The sequence below is a fragment of the Daphnia pulex genome, chromosome 2 (assembly GCF_021134715.1).
Source record: "Daphnia pulex isolate KAP4 chromosome 2, ASM2113471v1".
Taxonomy (NCBI): domain Eukaryota; kingdom Metazoa; phylum Arthropoda; class Branchiopoda; order Diplostraca; family Daphniidae; genus Daphnia; species Daphnia pulex.
This window is the reverse complement of record NC_060018.1, coordinates 7204769-7218088: the sequence shown is the minus strand read 5'-3', so window position 1 is coordinate 7218088 and position 13320 is coordinate 7204769. Positions and strand designations below refer to the sequence as shown.

The following is a 13320-nucleotide window of genomic DNA, read 5'->3' as shown; positions in this document are numbered from 1 at the left end:
TGGCGGAAGTGTTTGCTTTATACCAACCAGTACTGATATTTAAGGTTTTTGTATTACCCTTACTGCAAAAGGGCTTTTGAGCTGCAGTAAACAGTAACCGAACCGAGCTAAACGCTATAAGCGTATGAATACGAATACCGTGGCAACCGTGCTTGTTAATACTGAGTAGTAGGTAGTAGCCCACGCTTAGGTGGAAATTGGTTCTGTACGAAAACAAAGCGTGTTAAGTGCCAACCGGCTCCAAAAATCGTTCATTTCTTATGAGTGCCAGTATAGTGTCATGGTGAGTGTATACTCATGTCCATTAAAGTAGTGAAGCTTAATTTTAACCAAACACTTTCTGTCTGCAGTCTGGAAGTGGAACTTCATCTAGCATGTCAGCACCAGTAGTACCATCAGGATCTTTTCCATCAGCTTTACCTCCATATGGAATACCTCCTCCAGGTTTCATACCTCCAACTCCTGGAATTCCTCCACCATTCGGGGTGGCAATGCCAAGCATGGCACCCCCTTCTGTATTTGGTGTACCACCCTTTGGCGCTTCTGCAGTCCCACCCTCAGGTTGATTATCTGAAAGTTGATATAATCAGACAAAATACTGTCAATTTCAATGTGTTTTCATTTTAGGTTTTTTCCCTCAAACTATGCCTGCACAAGGAAGTATTGAAAAGTAATTTCTTGATTTAAATTGTGGTTTTTACAAAATTCATTATTGTATTCTTTTAACAAAAGTAGTGAAAACAAGCGCACCTGGACTGAACATAAATCCCCAGATGGAAGAACATACTACTACAACAACTTAACTAAGCAGAGTTTGTGGGATAAACCAGATGAGCTTAAGACTGCAGCTGAGGTTTGTTATAATTTCATTTGTTTATGCAAATATGCAATGTATATTCACCCATAATGCATTTTAGATAATGCTTTCACAATGTCCGTGGAAAGAATATAAAACTGAGGATGGAAAAATTTACTACCACAATGTTTCTACTAAAGAATCAAGTTGGACCATTCCACCAGAACTTGGAGAGCTAAAAAGTAAAATTGCAACTGAAGAGTCAATTAAGTAATTCAATTCTCCCTACACTGTAATTTTTTGTTTTATGATCATGTTTTCTTTTGTATTGTTTAAGGACAACAATAGCAAATGGCCAAACCGGGACTGAAATTTTATCATCAACAGTTCAAATAAGTACAGCAGCTATGACAGTGTCTCAGTCGGTTGTCGCGGATAGCTTACCAACTCCAACGCGTGCTCCAATATCAGCTCTTGATCAAGCAATGGCGGCAACATTGGCTGCAATAACCGTACCATCTCCACAAACTGGTATGTAATTGTTTCTACAATATATTACGTTTTTGTTTTCTTTTGCTTATTGCATTCTTCCACAGAAGATAGTATGGATGCCAAACCTAGTCCTAGCAGTGACAGTAGAACTAGTACTCCAGAACCAAAAACAACCTTTAAAGACAAAAGAGAGGCATTAGAGGCATTTAAAGAGCTGTTAAGGGAAAAGGTAATACTTCTTTAACAGTCGTGAAATTTAAATGAAATCCATTCTAATTCTATAACTGGTACATTTATTTATAAGAATGTACCAAGTAATGCCAGCTGGGATCAGGCTCTAAAATACATTCAACGAGATCCCCGATTGGCTGCATTGGGAAAATTAACTGAGCGGAAACAGGCATTCCATGCTTACAAGACCCAAAAACAGAAAGAAGAAAAAGAAGAACAAAGGCTAAAAGCCAAGAAAGCCAAAGAGGATTTAGAAGCTTTTCTTCTTGTAGACTCAAGTATCAGTTCAACTACCAAGTACTTTCGTTGTGAAGAAATCTATGGGAACCTTGAGGTTAGTCCCATATTCTTATAGATCATGGAAAATGATTATGGATCTTTAGCTTTAACGTTTGTCCAGGTATGGAAGAACGTTCCAGAAGGTGAACGTCGAGACATTTATGAAGATGCCATTTTTCACTTGAGTAAAAGGGAGAAAGAAGAGGAAAAAGCCCTGCGTAAACGTAATATGAAAAATTTAACCCGTGTGTTAGATTCTATCACCGATATTACCCACAGAACGGCATGGACTGAAGCTCAACAACTTCTGCTTGATAATCCTAGCTTTGCAGAAGACAACGACCTATTAGGTAAGATGTTGTCGTTAGGATCTAGAACATATTAATATTTTTTGTTTGTGTGTTTTCACTTCTACAGCGATGGATAAAGAAGACGCTTTAGTTGTTTTTGAACAACATATTCGTGAATTAGAGCATGAAGAAGAGGAAGAAAGGGAGAGAGGTAAACGAAGAATTAAACGTCTACAACGTAAAAACCGGGATTCTTTCCTGGTAAGTCATTTAATTAGGTTAGCTTATTTATCGAAAATCCCACCAAGTAAACGTACCGTAAATTTAAAACAGAATCTGCTTGATGAACTACATGAAAATGGCAAATTAACTTCAATGTCTTTATGGGTCGAACTATACCCAATAATAAGCACCGACCTACGATTCTCTGCTATGCTAGGGCAGCCAGGTGAGTTTGTCACGAAAACATATATTTTGAATATGCTTATGCTCATACATTCATTTTTATTGTGTGGGTTTTAGGTTCGAATCCACTTGACTTGTTTAAGTTTTATATAGAAGACTTGAAATCTCGATTTCACGACGAAAAGAAAATCATTAAGGAGATTCTTAAGCAAAAATCGTTCGAAGTTGATGTAATTTAATTTACGCTATTAGAAGGCAGTTTTCACCTAGATTGACAATGATTAATAACCGTTAAATTTTTTAGATCAAAACAACATTTGAAGACTTTGCTACTGTGGTGTGTGAAGATAAACGATCAGTAATTTTGGATGGCGGCAATGTTAAATTAACTTACAACGCTTTACTTGAGAAGGTATGTAAAGTATAGGCAGATCTCTGCAACATAAATTAATGGTGTACCTTTTATTAATTTAAATTTTTTTGTTTTTTTTTTCAAATCTCAAAGGCTGAAGGTCGGGAGAAAGAAAGGTTAAAGGAAGAGAACCGACGTTCAAAGAAATTGGAAAGTGCATTTCGAAATCTTCTTAGAGCTAAAGAATTGGATCATTTAGTTAGTTGGGAAGATTCAGTATCAAAATTGGAAGGAGATCCTGCATTTGATGCGATTACTGAGGAGTCCGATCGTATTCGTATATTTAAGGTTTGAAAAAATTGGAAACATTTTAATTGAGTGAATAATAACACACTTAATTTGGCTTTCTGTAGGAGTATCAACGTGACATGGAAGAGACATGTGGCCACCATCATTCGAGATCTAAAAAAAATAAGAAGAAAGAAAAGAAACAAAAAAGACGATCCTCATCTTCGAGGTCACCTTCCACCACAAGGTATTTAATTAGTCTTGATAAGCAAGTACCTAATAACCGATTATATGGTTTCTTTTTCAGATCGGGTTCCAGGTCAAAATCGCGATCCAAATCTCCTTCCCGATCTAAATCTGATGAAAATGAAGCGAAGCTTGTTGATGAAGAACTACCATCTACTCATAAGAAAAGCAAGAAAAAGAAGAGCAAAAAGAAGAAAGAACGTAGTCGTTCGGTACTGACTATTTTTAAATTTAAAATTCGTGTGAAAAGCCTATATTCTTTTAGATAAGGATGGTCGTATTATTACTAAGTTTTATTATTTATTTTTTATTATTGTTTTCCAGCCGTCGTCAGATTCCGAAGAGAATCGGACAAAGGAAAAGAAGAAGGACAAAGAAAAAAAAAGCAGAAATGACAGCGGTAATGATAAGAAGAATAAAGAAGACGGTGAGTGGAGTGAGGATGAACTAGAACGAAGAAGGCGACTCCTGTTGGAACAACTGGCGGAAGAACATCAGTGATTCATCACTTCTATTTTTTCTTTTTTTGTTTAAGTGTTCCTTTTTTGATCGAGTTTTCATTAAAGTTTGAAATAAAACGATTCAATTTCAATCAGCTTATTCCGTCTATTTTTTTCTGCATACGCTTATGGTTGTGCGCAGCTTCAGACCGACATCCAGCGCTATAGCAACGGTATAATCTTAACTGATTAAATTAAAATTAAACCAAAGAAGCTTACGAAAGAGAAAATTTTTTGGAATAGTTTTTGTTTTACCATGTCTGACTCTTGAAAGTTGAAACGCCGTTGGTAGTAGAAGACGTTTAATTTCATAGCCATCTAGCGGCGAACGTTTATCGTATAAGGACGGTTAGGCGAGTCGGATAAGGCGTCATGTGGTACTGATAACTTCACACTGACCCCGAGTTCGATTCCTCGTCCGGGGACATGGATTTATTGTGAGGTACTAAGCAAGATGGCATTCAGTTGTCATTCGTTGTATGTATATAGGTGAAGGAACAAGTAATAGGGTATCTCTCAGTCGGATTTAACTCCAGAGAACCTATCGGATATAACTTCCGTCGTTACACTTCTTCAACAACCAGCTTGATCAATGGTAAAGCTCATTTAAAAGATATCTGATGAGAACAAAGACTAGGTTTCTAAACCAATATGAAGATAGTATATTATGCCTGATATAATATAATCTGTATAATATAAGAAAAAAATTAAGATAAACGAACTCACTTTCTGAAATTGGTAAAGAATAAATCTACCTAGTGGTGATGAATGGATTCGTCTACCTGAACTAACTCAAACAGATTGATTGAATGCGGGGCTTTAGTAGTTACGAAGTAACCCATTACGATCAAGTATCACAAGATAATTCCACTTTTTTTTATTTTTGGGGTAGCGCTTTTTTCTATTATTCAAATTAATCAATTTAAATCATCTGAATAACGCAAAACTGAGGCAAGTTTTTTTTTAGTTAAATGTGTAAAATATCGGCGACACACAACAATCCATGGTGGTTCTATCACAAATGTAGTAAGGCTGTGGTTTTATTAACATAGATAAAAATATTTACAAAAAATTGAACAATCCTTCAGATGGAGGCCAGCACTGAAAAGTTTTCTTTGCAGCACCAGCAGCTTTGGCTGTCGGTAGTTGATAAATGGTGGAACTAGCCGCTAAATATTTCCTCAGCGCATTTATGAATTTATTGGCCATAAATATAGGACCACACCAGTGAACGTCAGGAAAATAATTATCATGTTTTCTTGCATAGGCTTATTAATGATATGTTTATGGTGTACAGTTCCAATGACTCGAGTTATCTGGATCGTCGCCCTAATCCTGTAATTTAGATCAGTGACGTCGTGATCTCGTCGATGTCGTTAAGATCTCAGAACACAAGAGAGATAAAAAGACAACAACACCTCCGACTCCGACCCATGCCAGCGAGCTGCAGAAACCTCGCTCTAAATACGCGACAGTAAAATAATGGTTCAAAAAGTGAGTGAAGAACAACTGCGTGGGGGGGTGTACACCGCAGAGCCCCCGCCACGTAAGTTGATTGCTTAATTCTTAACATTAATTGATCTAGGGTTTCGATTAAAAAATTAGCTACTATAGGGAAGAAGAAATTGGATTACTCCATGGAAAGCTTTGGTTTTATTCTTAAGGACAATAATAAAATAAGCCTATCACATCGCCTAGTATATCCTACTAAGCTTGATGAGCAATCGAACTATCTCGTTCGCCAACACTTGAACTTTTTTTGTCTTCATGCGCGTATTAGGTGAGTGAGTTTTCGTGAGATTACTTTGTAGTAGATTAAATTGCAGTAGATTTCTATAAAAAAGCCTGCCTTTCAGACTGAATATTATTTTTAATTCCATAATATTCTGTTTTTGTGTTTACTTGCAAATCGTGATTGTGTGTTTCAAATTGATGGAAAATGCACTGATTCACAGCCTACTGTATCTACATTTGTAACTAATTACGGTGTATAAACGTTGAATGGTTTACGCTGTTCCAGCTATTAGTCCACCGTTTTTGCTTCTACCGGCCGTCTTTTTTTTATTGAACTTTATATCCAAGCCACTCAGGCTAATTACGTTTTGAAATAAGTGAAAACAATAAGTTACATTAAGCGGCATGTATTAAGCGATTAATTACGGTTTCTGCAGTTCGCCAGTAGCTATAATACTTTCAGGTGTAAACGAGCAAACAAATGCGATGCATATACCTAATATTATCTCCCAGTTGATTTTATGAACTATTATTTAAAAATTGCGAGATAAGAAAAGGTTGGATTGAAACGCGATGCCGAAAACGAAAGTGTTCATTGAGAGACGAACTTTGTCTTCTAAGTTAATATGCGCCACTGCTGAACTGGTTCTTGATTGGGTACTTCGCTTCATCCAGCATATCACCTCCACCATTTCGAAGTAGCTGCAAGGAATCAAAAGAAAAATTCGTTGACAATAATTGCTGCTCTATAATTCTATATTGGTGTCTAAGTTGCGTCAATCATAATAAAGCTTAACGAGTTTGTCAGTTAAATTTATGAAAATTTACTCAATTGACACAATGTCAATGTTGAAAATTTCTGCTCGAGTTTTTTTTTCTTTTCAATTTAAAAAGTAGGGAATGGTAGAGGGTAGTTGTATTTATTTTCATCTGCCATTAATACTATTGCACTATATTTTTCTATATAGTAAAACAAAATACCTCTCTAATGATTATGTCGTAGAGACGGTCGAAACGTGGATCTTCACCTCGAGGGGGCCCAATTGGTGATAGTGGATCAGATCGAGTGGGTAGATAACGAGCATCAACTCCCCAACTTGAGCCGGACGATGATGCCATTATAACAAAAGTCACCATGAAAAGCGTCAGAAGCGCTTTGAGGGAAGTCGACTTTAACATGATTCAACTAAGATCTGTGAAATAAACGATGTAGATCTATTAGATACGTTTGGAAAGCATTATTAGTTCTACCACTAAGAGAAATCAAAAATTGAATTAGCAAATTAATAAGAAACATAGACAATAGAAAGGTGAAAATTGAATACTATACACATGACATTGTTACAGACGTTTTGCAGTTTGAAGTCATGAAGTTAATTCAAAGAGTAGAACTTACCAGCTATGTATTTTGCCTTTGTAAGGGACTGTGTGAGAATGACAAGAGCAGAGTAACTGGGCATCTTTATATAGCTACCACGCACAATATCCTAGTAGCAGCCTCATGTGAAGTTTCCTGCGCTTACTTCCTTTTTTTTAAGTCAGCTGCGCGCTTCTGAACGTATTGTGATACTACATGTAGGCTTACTACTGACAAGCTGTAGTGCGCAACAGTCGGAAGATGGAATATGCTAATAAGAAATACAATAAAGCTTTAGACACACAAATGTCCTGTTTCCTTAATGAATCGAGGGCAGATAGCAAAATGTGCGCATCACTATTACAAATGCAACTAAACTTCAGTCATCTCTCTCCCCATAACCCCCTACCCCTAAAAAATAAATAAAATGAAAACGGTAGGAAAACATTATACCAGACACCATAAATCATTAGCCTATTCTTTTGAATATTAGTAAAAGTTGTGAAAGTGAATAGTTCGTTGTGTGTTTTTCATTCATGGGATTGGAATAAAAAACGAAAGCGTGAGTGGCGGAGAGTGGGAAAACGATGACACTCGATGACACCTAAAAGGGGCTGCATCATGAAATAATATAGACGCATACATTTTTTTTTTCTTGGAAAGCAATAAGAGATCTCGTATAATCTTTGACAGAGGAAGCCATTTGACTTTTTTTGGGGGAGACGTTTCATGTGTCAATCGAAGCGCATTGCGGACAAACCCGATGCGCGACCAAATGGATTCCTTTTTTTATCATCATCATTATTTGGTGTGTGCTGCTGGATCAATAGATCAATCTTTTAAATTTATTGCCCAAACGGTTTTTTTTTGTCATAAAAAGTTATAGAAATGTTTTTTTTTTTATTATTATTTTTTTTTTATTTATAACGTAAAACGGTTCATGTACGGCCCCATAGTACCTCATTATATCATTCTTACTAGTATACAAGAATACAAAATTTTATTTTAAAAAATATACTACAGTAACTTTGTCACCCTCCCTCCTGTCATTTTCTTTCCCCACACATAGATCTCTCTAGTGTGGAAGTTATTATTATTTCGCTCGTACGGTCACTTGTATTTCATTTGGGCGCATTGAGGAAAGAAGAGAAAAGATCGTCTCGTCGGTTTTGGTGAGCAGCTATGAGCTGATGAACAATTTACTGTAGGTGGCTGATGGTCGCTATAATTCTTGACGTAATCGTGACAAAATTGAATGTCCAATTTGAATCCATATTTCATTGTTTGAAGTCGGTACCTAGGCCTTCTGTTCGGTCTACTCTCCCAAGTGCATCAATCAACCAAGACAATTGGGGATGCAGCAAATTGACTGTCTCAATGTACAGCAACAAACTGAATAGCAAGTGCACTTTACCGTTAGTTGGTAGCTGAGTTGAGTGGGGTAGCAGACTGGCAGGGCGATATTTTGTATGCAGTCTGAAAGTATATTCCACTCGATTCCGTTTAATTTACGAAACTTAACGTTGTATATTCTCGTACACGAGATTAAACAGTTATTATCATATACTAGTATATTTTATAGCAAACAGGCTTATAACACACGTAACATGTAAAGGTTCGTTCAAGGGTTCGTTCATGTAAAAAAAAATGTTGAAAAACCGATGTAAAAATTGTGGCCCATATATCAACAGAGAATTTCTTTTTGCCGTACAATGAATAAGAAATAATAACATAATTATTTCATACCACTTTGACCATTCCATACCATACCATTCATGTAATATCATCTAATAAGACACAAATTTAAAAACTTTAATTTGAGAATGATTGTGATATGTCTGGTGTTTGGTGCATTTGGGACTGAAATGTAAATTTGTATAATACCGCAGCGGAAGCGGATCCCCAATTGAAAAGTATAATTGGATATAAAAGCATATGGATAGCATTATATTTCTCTTTTTTAGTTTTTCATTTGTACTCATCATGCAACTGCAAAAGATGGGGAGGACCAAAAGTGAATTTGGAACATATATTTGTTGTGAAGTAGCTAAAATAAATTATGTTTGCGTTAAAACACTCACAACTATCTGTATGTAGAAAATTTTGTACCGCATGGAGCTGTGAAACACATACATTCCTATGCACCTGCTTTCCATCTTTTTAGAGCGGCAATACTAGTTGAATAACAAGCATGAAATATTCATAACACACTTATTCTGTAACCTATATGCAAAACACGGGGATGTATTCAAATAGTATCATGCGCTCGCATGTGCTGCTCACCCATATCGTTGTTCTCGAACAAAAAACAAACAATTCCTATAGCTATGCATGCTTCGTGGATGTATAGATTAAATTGTTAAAATGTAACAATCTGCGTTAACGATGTTGATACATCTGCGTAAGCAGGCGCCTCTGCATACGTCATGTGACAGGCGATACGGCTTTGACAATAGCGAGTCGTAGAAGGAAAAGAAGCGAAAAGAAGTTGAAATCAATCTTAACATATATGATATATCACTATATCAGGCATTCGGGTTGCGAAGTGCAAAAATATATTTTTACACCGCATCAAACACTATTTATAGTTTTAAATGGCTACACTACAGCCATATCGTGCTGAAATTATCTGCTGGATTAAAAATTATTATTTTAAAAAATGTAGCCATAACACCTTGAAAATTTATCATTTTATAATTCCTACTTAAAAATAGCTTTTCTTTCTTTTGGAATCATCCGTCCCATCACCGCTGCATCTCTGTCTCCGCACCGGTGGATTTATGGGTCCTTATTATTTACTGAATAATGCAATGCGCCGCTGTCAGGATGTGAGTCGGAGACATCACGAATCACGATCTACGTTCCACCACAGAATCGAATTGACGGCCGTTGTTCTTCCGTGTCATCTGTAGATAAATTAGAACTAGAATATTTTTTCACCGGCTACAGAGAACGAATTTTGATGAATTCTCTCTAAACACTCACGCAACACGACGGAACTCCACTGTGTAATTCAATCAACAAGCTATCTAATGAAAAGCGCAAATAAAGATACTTGGCGAATCAGATCAATTTATCAGTTTCCTACTACAACAATTTCTTCATCGAAGGAATATTGAACCGATCCCATGACCCCAATACTTATCGATTACTCAACAGTCCCTTGATAGTTTATAGTTTATTTGTTTTGAATGGGTCGGGCGTTCGAGCACAGTAGAAAAACCAGACTGATATTAATGCATCAATTACTACGAGTTTAGTAAAAATGTGTTCACCCATGGCATCATATGACTATTCTAAAATTATCAGATAGATCAGATGAGCCCTGCACTGCCTAAAATTTCCTTCTTAAATTTAAGCGAATTTAAGTTAAGGAAAAAGCGCTACCTAGATTTGGGACACACGGTAAAAATTGAAAAGCATAAACACAAAAACAAACAAACAAAAAAATTTAAAAAAAATAAAAATCGAGAGGTCTGAATCTCTTTACTTGCGTGGGTGGCAAACAATAGTAATGATGAAGTATTATTTTAAGACACCATGTATTTAGACCCAAATTAGGATTCACGATACTCGAAGAAAGTTAAAAGTTTCCTTGTTATTTTACCAGTCTGCAAATGCACGATAAGTAACTCGGGATTTTTCTTTTAATCTGCTGTCACTTGGTCACAGTTGGCTTACATAAACGATGTCCAACCAAAAGTTGTTTTCCTTAGTAGTAACATTCTAATTGTTACGAATGCCTAATGCCTGTTCCAATTCGGCACGCTTTTGTTGAACTTTGCTGTAAAAATATCGGCAAACGGCTTCTTGGGTCCAGCTTTGCTCGTAAAACTCTCCACGTCGCTCCTCTTCGGGATTTCCTACGATGTCAGTCATAGTCTGAAAACAAAAAACAAAACAAAAACACATCGTTTAAATTTATCCAACACATTTTTGTAAATTTTTTTATTTAGCTTTTTACCTTCAAATCCCTTGTTTGAGATAAGAGCCATTTGTTTATGAATTGCTGCGGATCTCGGGCAAATCCAAGGAAAAATTCTCGACTGATCTTCAGTTGATTAATGCTTTCAACCGTTTCGTGGATCTTGTTGTCTAAGCTCTACATCCACAAATTAAAAATTAGATATATCTTAACATGCCAAAGTAATTGACAGGAAGAAAAAAAAAACCTGAATTTCTTGCTGGCTTGCAGTAGAAAGCAAAAAATTATTCATCTGGGCTTTCAATGTATCATCAACTTCTACATCAATGTCATAGCAGGCAGTTTTTTTCTGATCTGCACTCTCCACACTGCTGTTGAAAGAAAAAAGTTATAAAATTAATATAAAATGGAAAATGGTCTCTTCTTTAATTTCTAAGTACCTTATCAAATGGTTGATAACAATTGGATCAGGGGGATGTAAGAGAGGATTCAATCTTTGTGGAATTTCAGCAAATTTCATTCTAGGACATCCAAATATTTGTTCCATATATTTGTCACAACGAATGAATTCTCTTTCTTGGTGATCCTAAGGTAGTAAGGAAGTAGAAAAAAAATTAGATTATTCTTGACACATGGCTTGTAACAGCTATGAATAATACCTGAAGTTTGTGAGTTTTAATGTACTGCCACAATGCAGAGATTACCATGGGTCTTGTTTGAGTGTGAATGCCAAGAAGACGAGCCAAACGCGAGTCGAGACGAAATTGCAGCGGTTGATAGTCGAGCAAAAGTAAGATGGTACACCGTACATTTCGATCTCCTGGTCGTTTTACTTGAAACCCATCCGTTTCTTGAGTAGTAGACGTTCGATGCCATTCCACAAGGTGGTTATCAGGCCCATACAAGTCTTTATCAAGCTCAATGACGAGAGATTTGAAAAACGAAGAAAACTTCCGTTTGACTTTATTGGGATCTGATTTGGCAGCATCATCCAGAAGTCGTCCTTCTACTCTCAGTTCCCAAGAAGCAACCCCGCTTCCTCCGCCAACATCTTCAGTATTATCCATTTCTCTAGCAGGGTAGAATGTGTTTGAGATGAAAATACGCAATTTTCGTTTTTGTTTCATGGGTCTTTTCAAAGCTTCCTGAAACGAAAGTATTAAAAGTATTACTGACACGTGTAAAAGAAATCTTTACTTCAACTTACTTGAATATCGAGACGTTTTCTCATAATAGTAGCATCCAATTTTCTTTCAAATGCCAATAAATCCATGTAAGCTTGAGATTCAGGAACCAAATCTCGAACTTTCTGTGGAAGAATCTTGTCTGCAAGCTTTTTCTTTTTCTTTGCACTGTTAGGGCCATATTCACTACATATAAACCATTAATACTTGGATGTTAAGGACACAAAGAAATAATCTGATTTCTTACAGTTTTCCTGTTTGATTAGGGGCTCTCATGTCACCAGGTCTCTTCCCTGGTCCCAAAGCTTGGGGGCTCATTCCGGGACCACCAGGCCTTACAGGCTGTCCACTATAGGAATTTGGAGGTGTTGGATTCCCAATCATGTTTGGTCTTTGACCCATCATTGTAGGACTTGCTGAAGAAGTAGAGTTTGGAGGGTTTTGAATTTGATTGAATGCCGGGCGCTATGATAAAATGAAAGTTGAATGACATCAAGGTTTGGTACTGTAAAATTGAAGACAACAGAAACTATACTTACAGGGTAATTTGGAGAGTTGAACCGCATAGAACTCCCCGGAGAAGGAAAGGGAGGTCTTCCTGTAGCTGCGTTCGTATTTTGCATTTTATAAAACCGTCAAAACGGCGATCGACACAATACACACCAAAAATTAAGATATACTTTTTCTTCGATTATTTACTTATTTAATTCTTAGTGTTCTTTTGCTTTTTTACGGATGAGATGAACGGTCGAACCTGCCGTTTGAAGCTTTGATTCGCCATCTGTTGACCGCGTCTATAAACCTCCCTCAACACCACGTAGCGGCCAAAAAGCATACAATTCAAGGTTTTTTTGTTTCTATAAAATGTACAAAAATTCAGCTTGGAATCTCTTGGAATGTTCAGAGGGTGCGGGTTGCGCGAACGAACTTGATATTATTTATTTTCCATTCCCATTATTCATTAATTTTCAGACCTAATTTCTTATTTTACGGTAGTGCACTCAGATAATATTCGATTATTTGCAAAAATACAAAATAGTAAGTAATTTTTCAATACTTGGACCAATTAAAAATCTAAGACTTAAAAGTTAGGACCAAAAGCAATCGTGGCAGTTAACAAAAACATTTTTATCGTCACAAAATATATTGCAACAGAGATAGATAGCTTGAACCGTCTTGACACTACACCCGTGGCCCCGTGCTACATCTTTCGCCTTGTCTTTCGCGTTAGTAAATTGAAC

At 36.5% G+C, this 13320-nt stretch overlaps 2 protein-coding genes and 2 long non-coding RNA genes across 7 annotated transcripts; 2 read left to right on the top strand and 2 right to left on the bottom strand.

Moving 5' to 3' along the window:
* Positions 1-90: 90 nt before the first annotated feature.
* Positions 91-3971, top strand: LOC124208530 (pre-mRNA-processing factor 40 homolog A-like). Of its 4 annotated transcripts, none has more exons than XM_046606337.1 (17): positions 91-283; positions 351-561; positions 628-670; positions 733-853; positions 918-1066; positions 1134-1327; positions 1396-1517; positions 1593-1853; positions 1920-2148; positions 2216-2349; positions 2422-2536; positions 2611-2723; positions 2798-2905; positions 2999-3193; positions 3259-3380; positions 3441-3591; positions 3704-3971. In XM_046606337.1, the coding sequence occupies exons 1-17, from the start codon at positions 281-283 to the stop codon at positions 3878-3880; spliced, it is 2448 nt and encodes an 815-aa protein (XP_046462293.1). In that variant the 5' UTR covers positions 91-280; the 3' UTR covers positions 3881-3971. The 4 variants fall into 4 exon arrangements, with proteins under 4 accessions (XP_046462293.1, XP_046462271.1, XP_046462303.1 ...); XM_046606315.1 differs by having other exon boundaries at positions 98-283; positions 1393-1517; XM_046606347.1 differs by having other exon boundaries at positions 101-283; positions 736-853.
* A 186-nt stretch (positions 3972-4157) lies between these two features.
* LOC124202928 lies at positions 4158-6834 on the top strand. Its single transcript, XR_006878369.1, has 2 exons — positions 4158-4474; positions 6582-6834. It is a non-coding gene; the product is annotated as an uncharacterized LOC124202928 (long non-coding RNA).
* On the bottom strand, positions 6005-7106 carry LOC124202922. The gene is made up of 3 exons (XR_006878368.1): positions 7010-7106; positions 6595-6806; positions 6005-6315 (listed from the first exon to the last, which is right to left on the bottom strand). It is a non-coding gene; the product is annotated as an uncharacterized LOC124202922 (long non-coding RNA).
* A 3389-nt stretch (positions 7107-10495) lies between these two features.
* Positions 10496-12881, bottom strand: LOC124202911 (brahma-associated protein of 60 kDa-like). Its single transcript, XM_046599420.1, has 8 exons — positions 12619-12881; positions 12327-12544; positions 12103-12265; positions 11555-12040; positions 11336-11481; positions 11143-11266; positions 10935-11072; positions 10496-10852 (listed from the first exon to the last, which is right to left on the bottom strand). Exons 1-8 carry the CDS (start codon positions 12700-12702, stop codon positions 10697-10699), a joined length of 1515 nt encoding a protein of 504 aa, XP_046455376.1. The 5' UTR covers positions 12703-12881; the 3' UTR covers positions 10496-10696.
* Between the last annotated feature and the right edge of the window lie 439 nt (positions 12882-13320).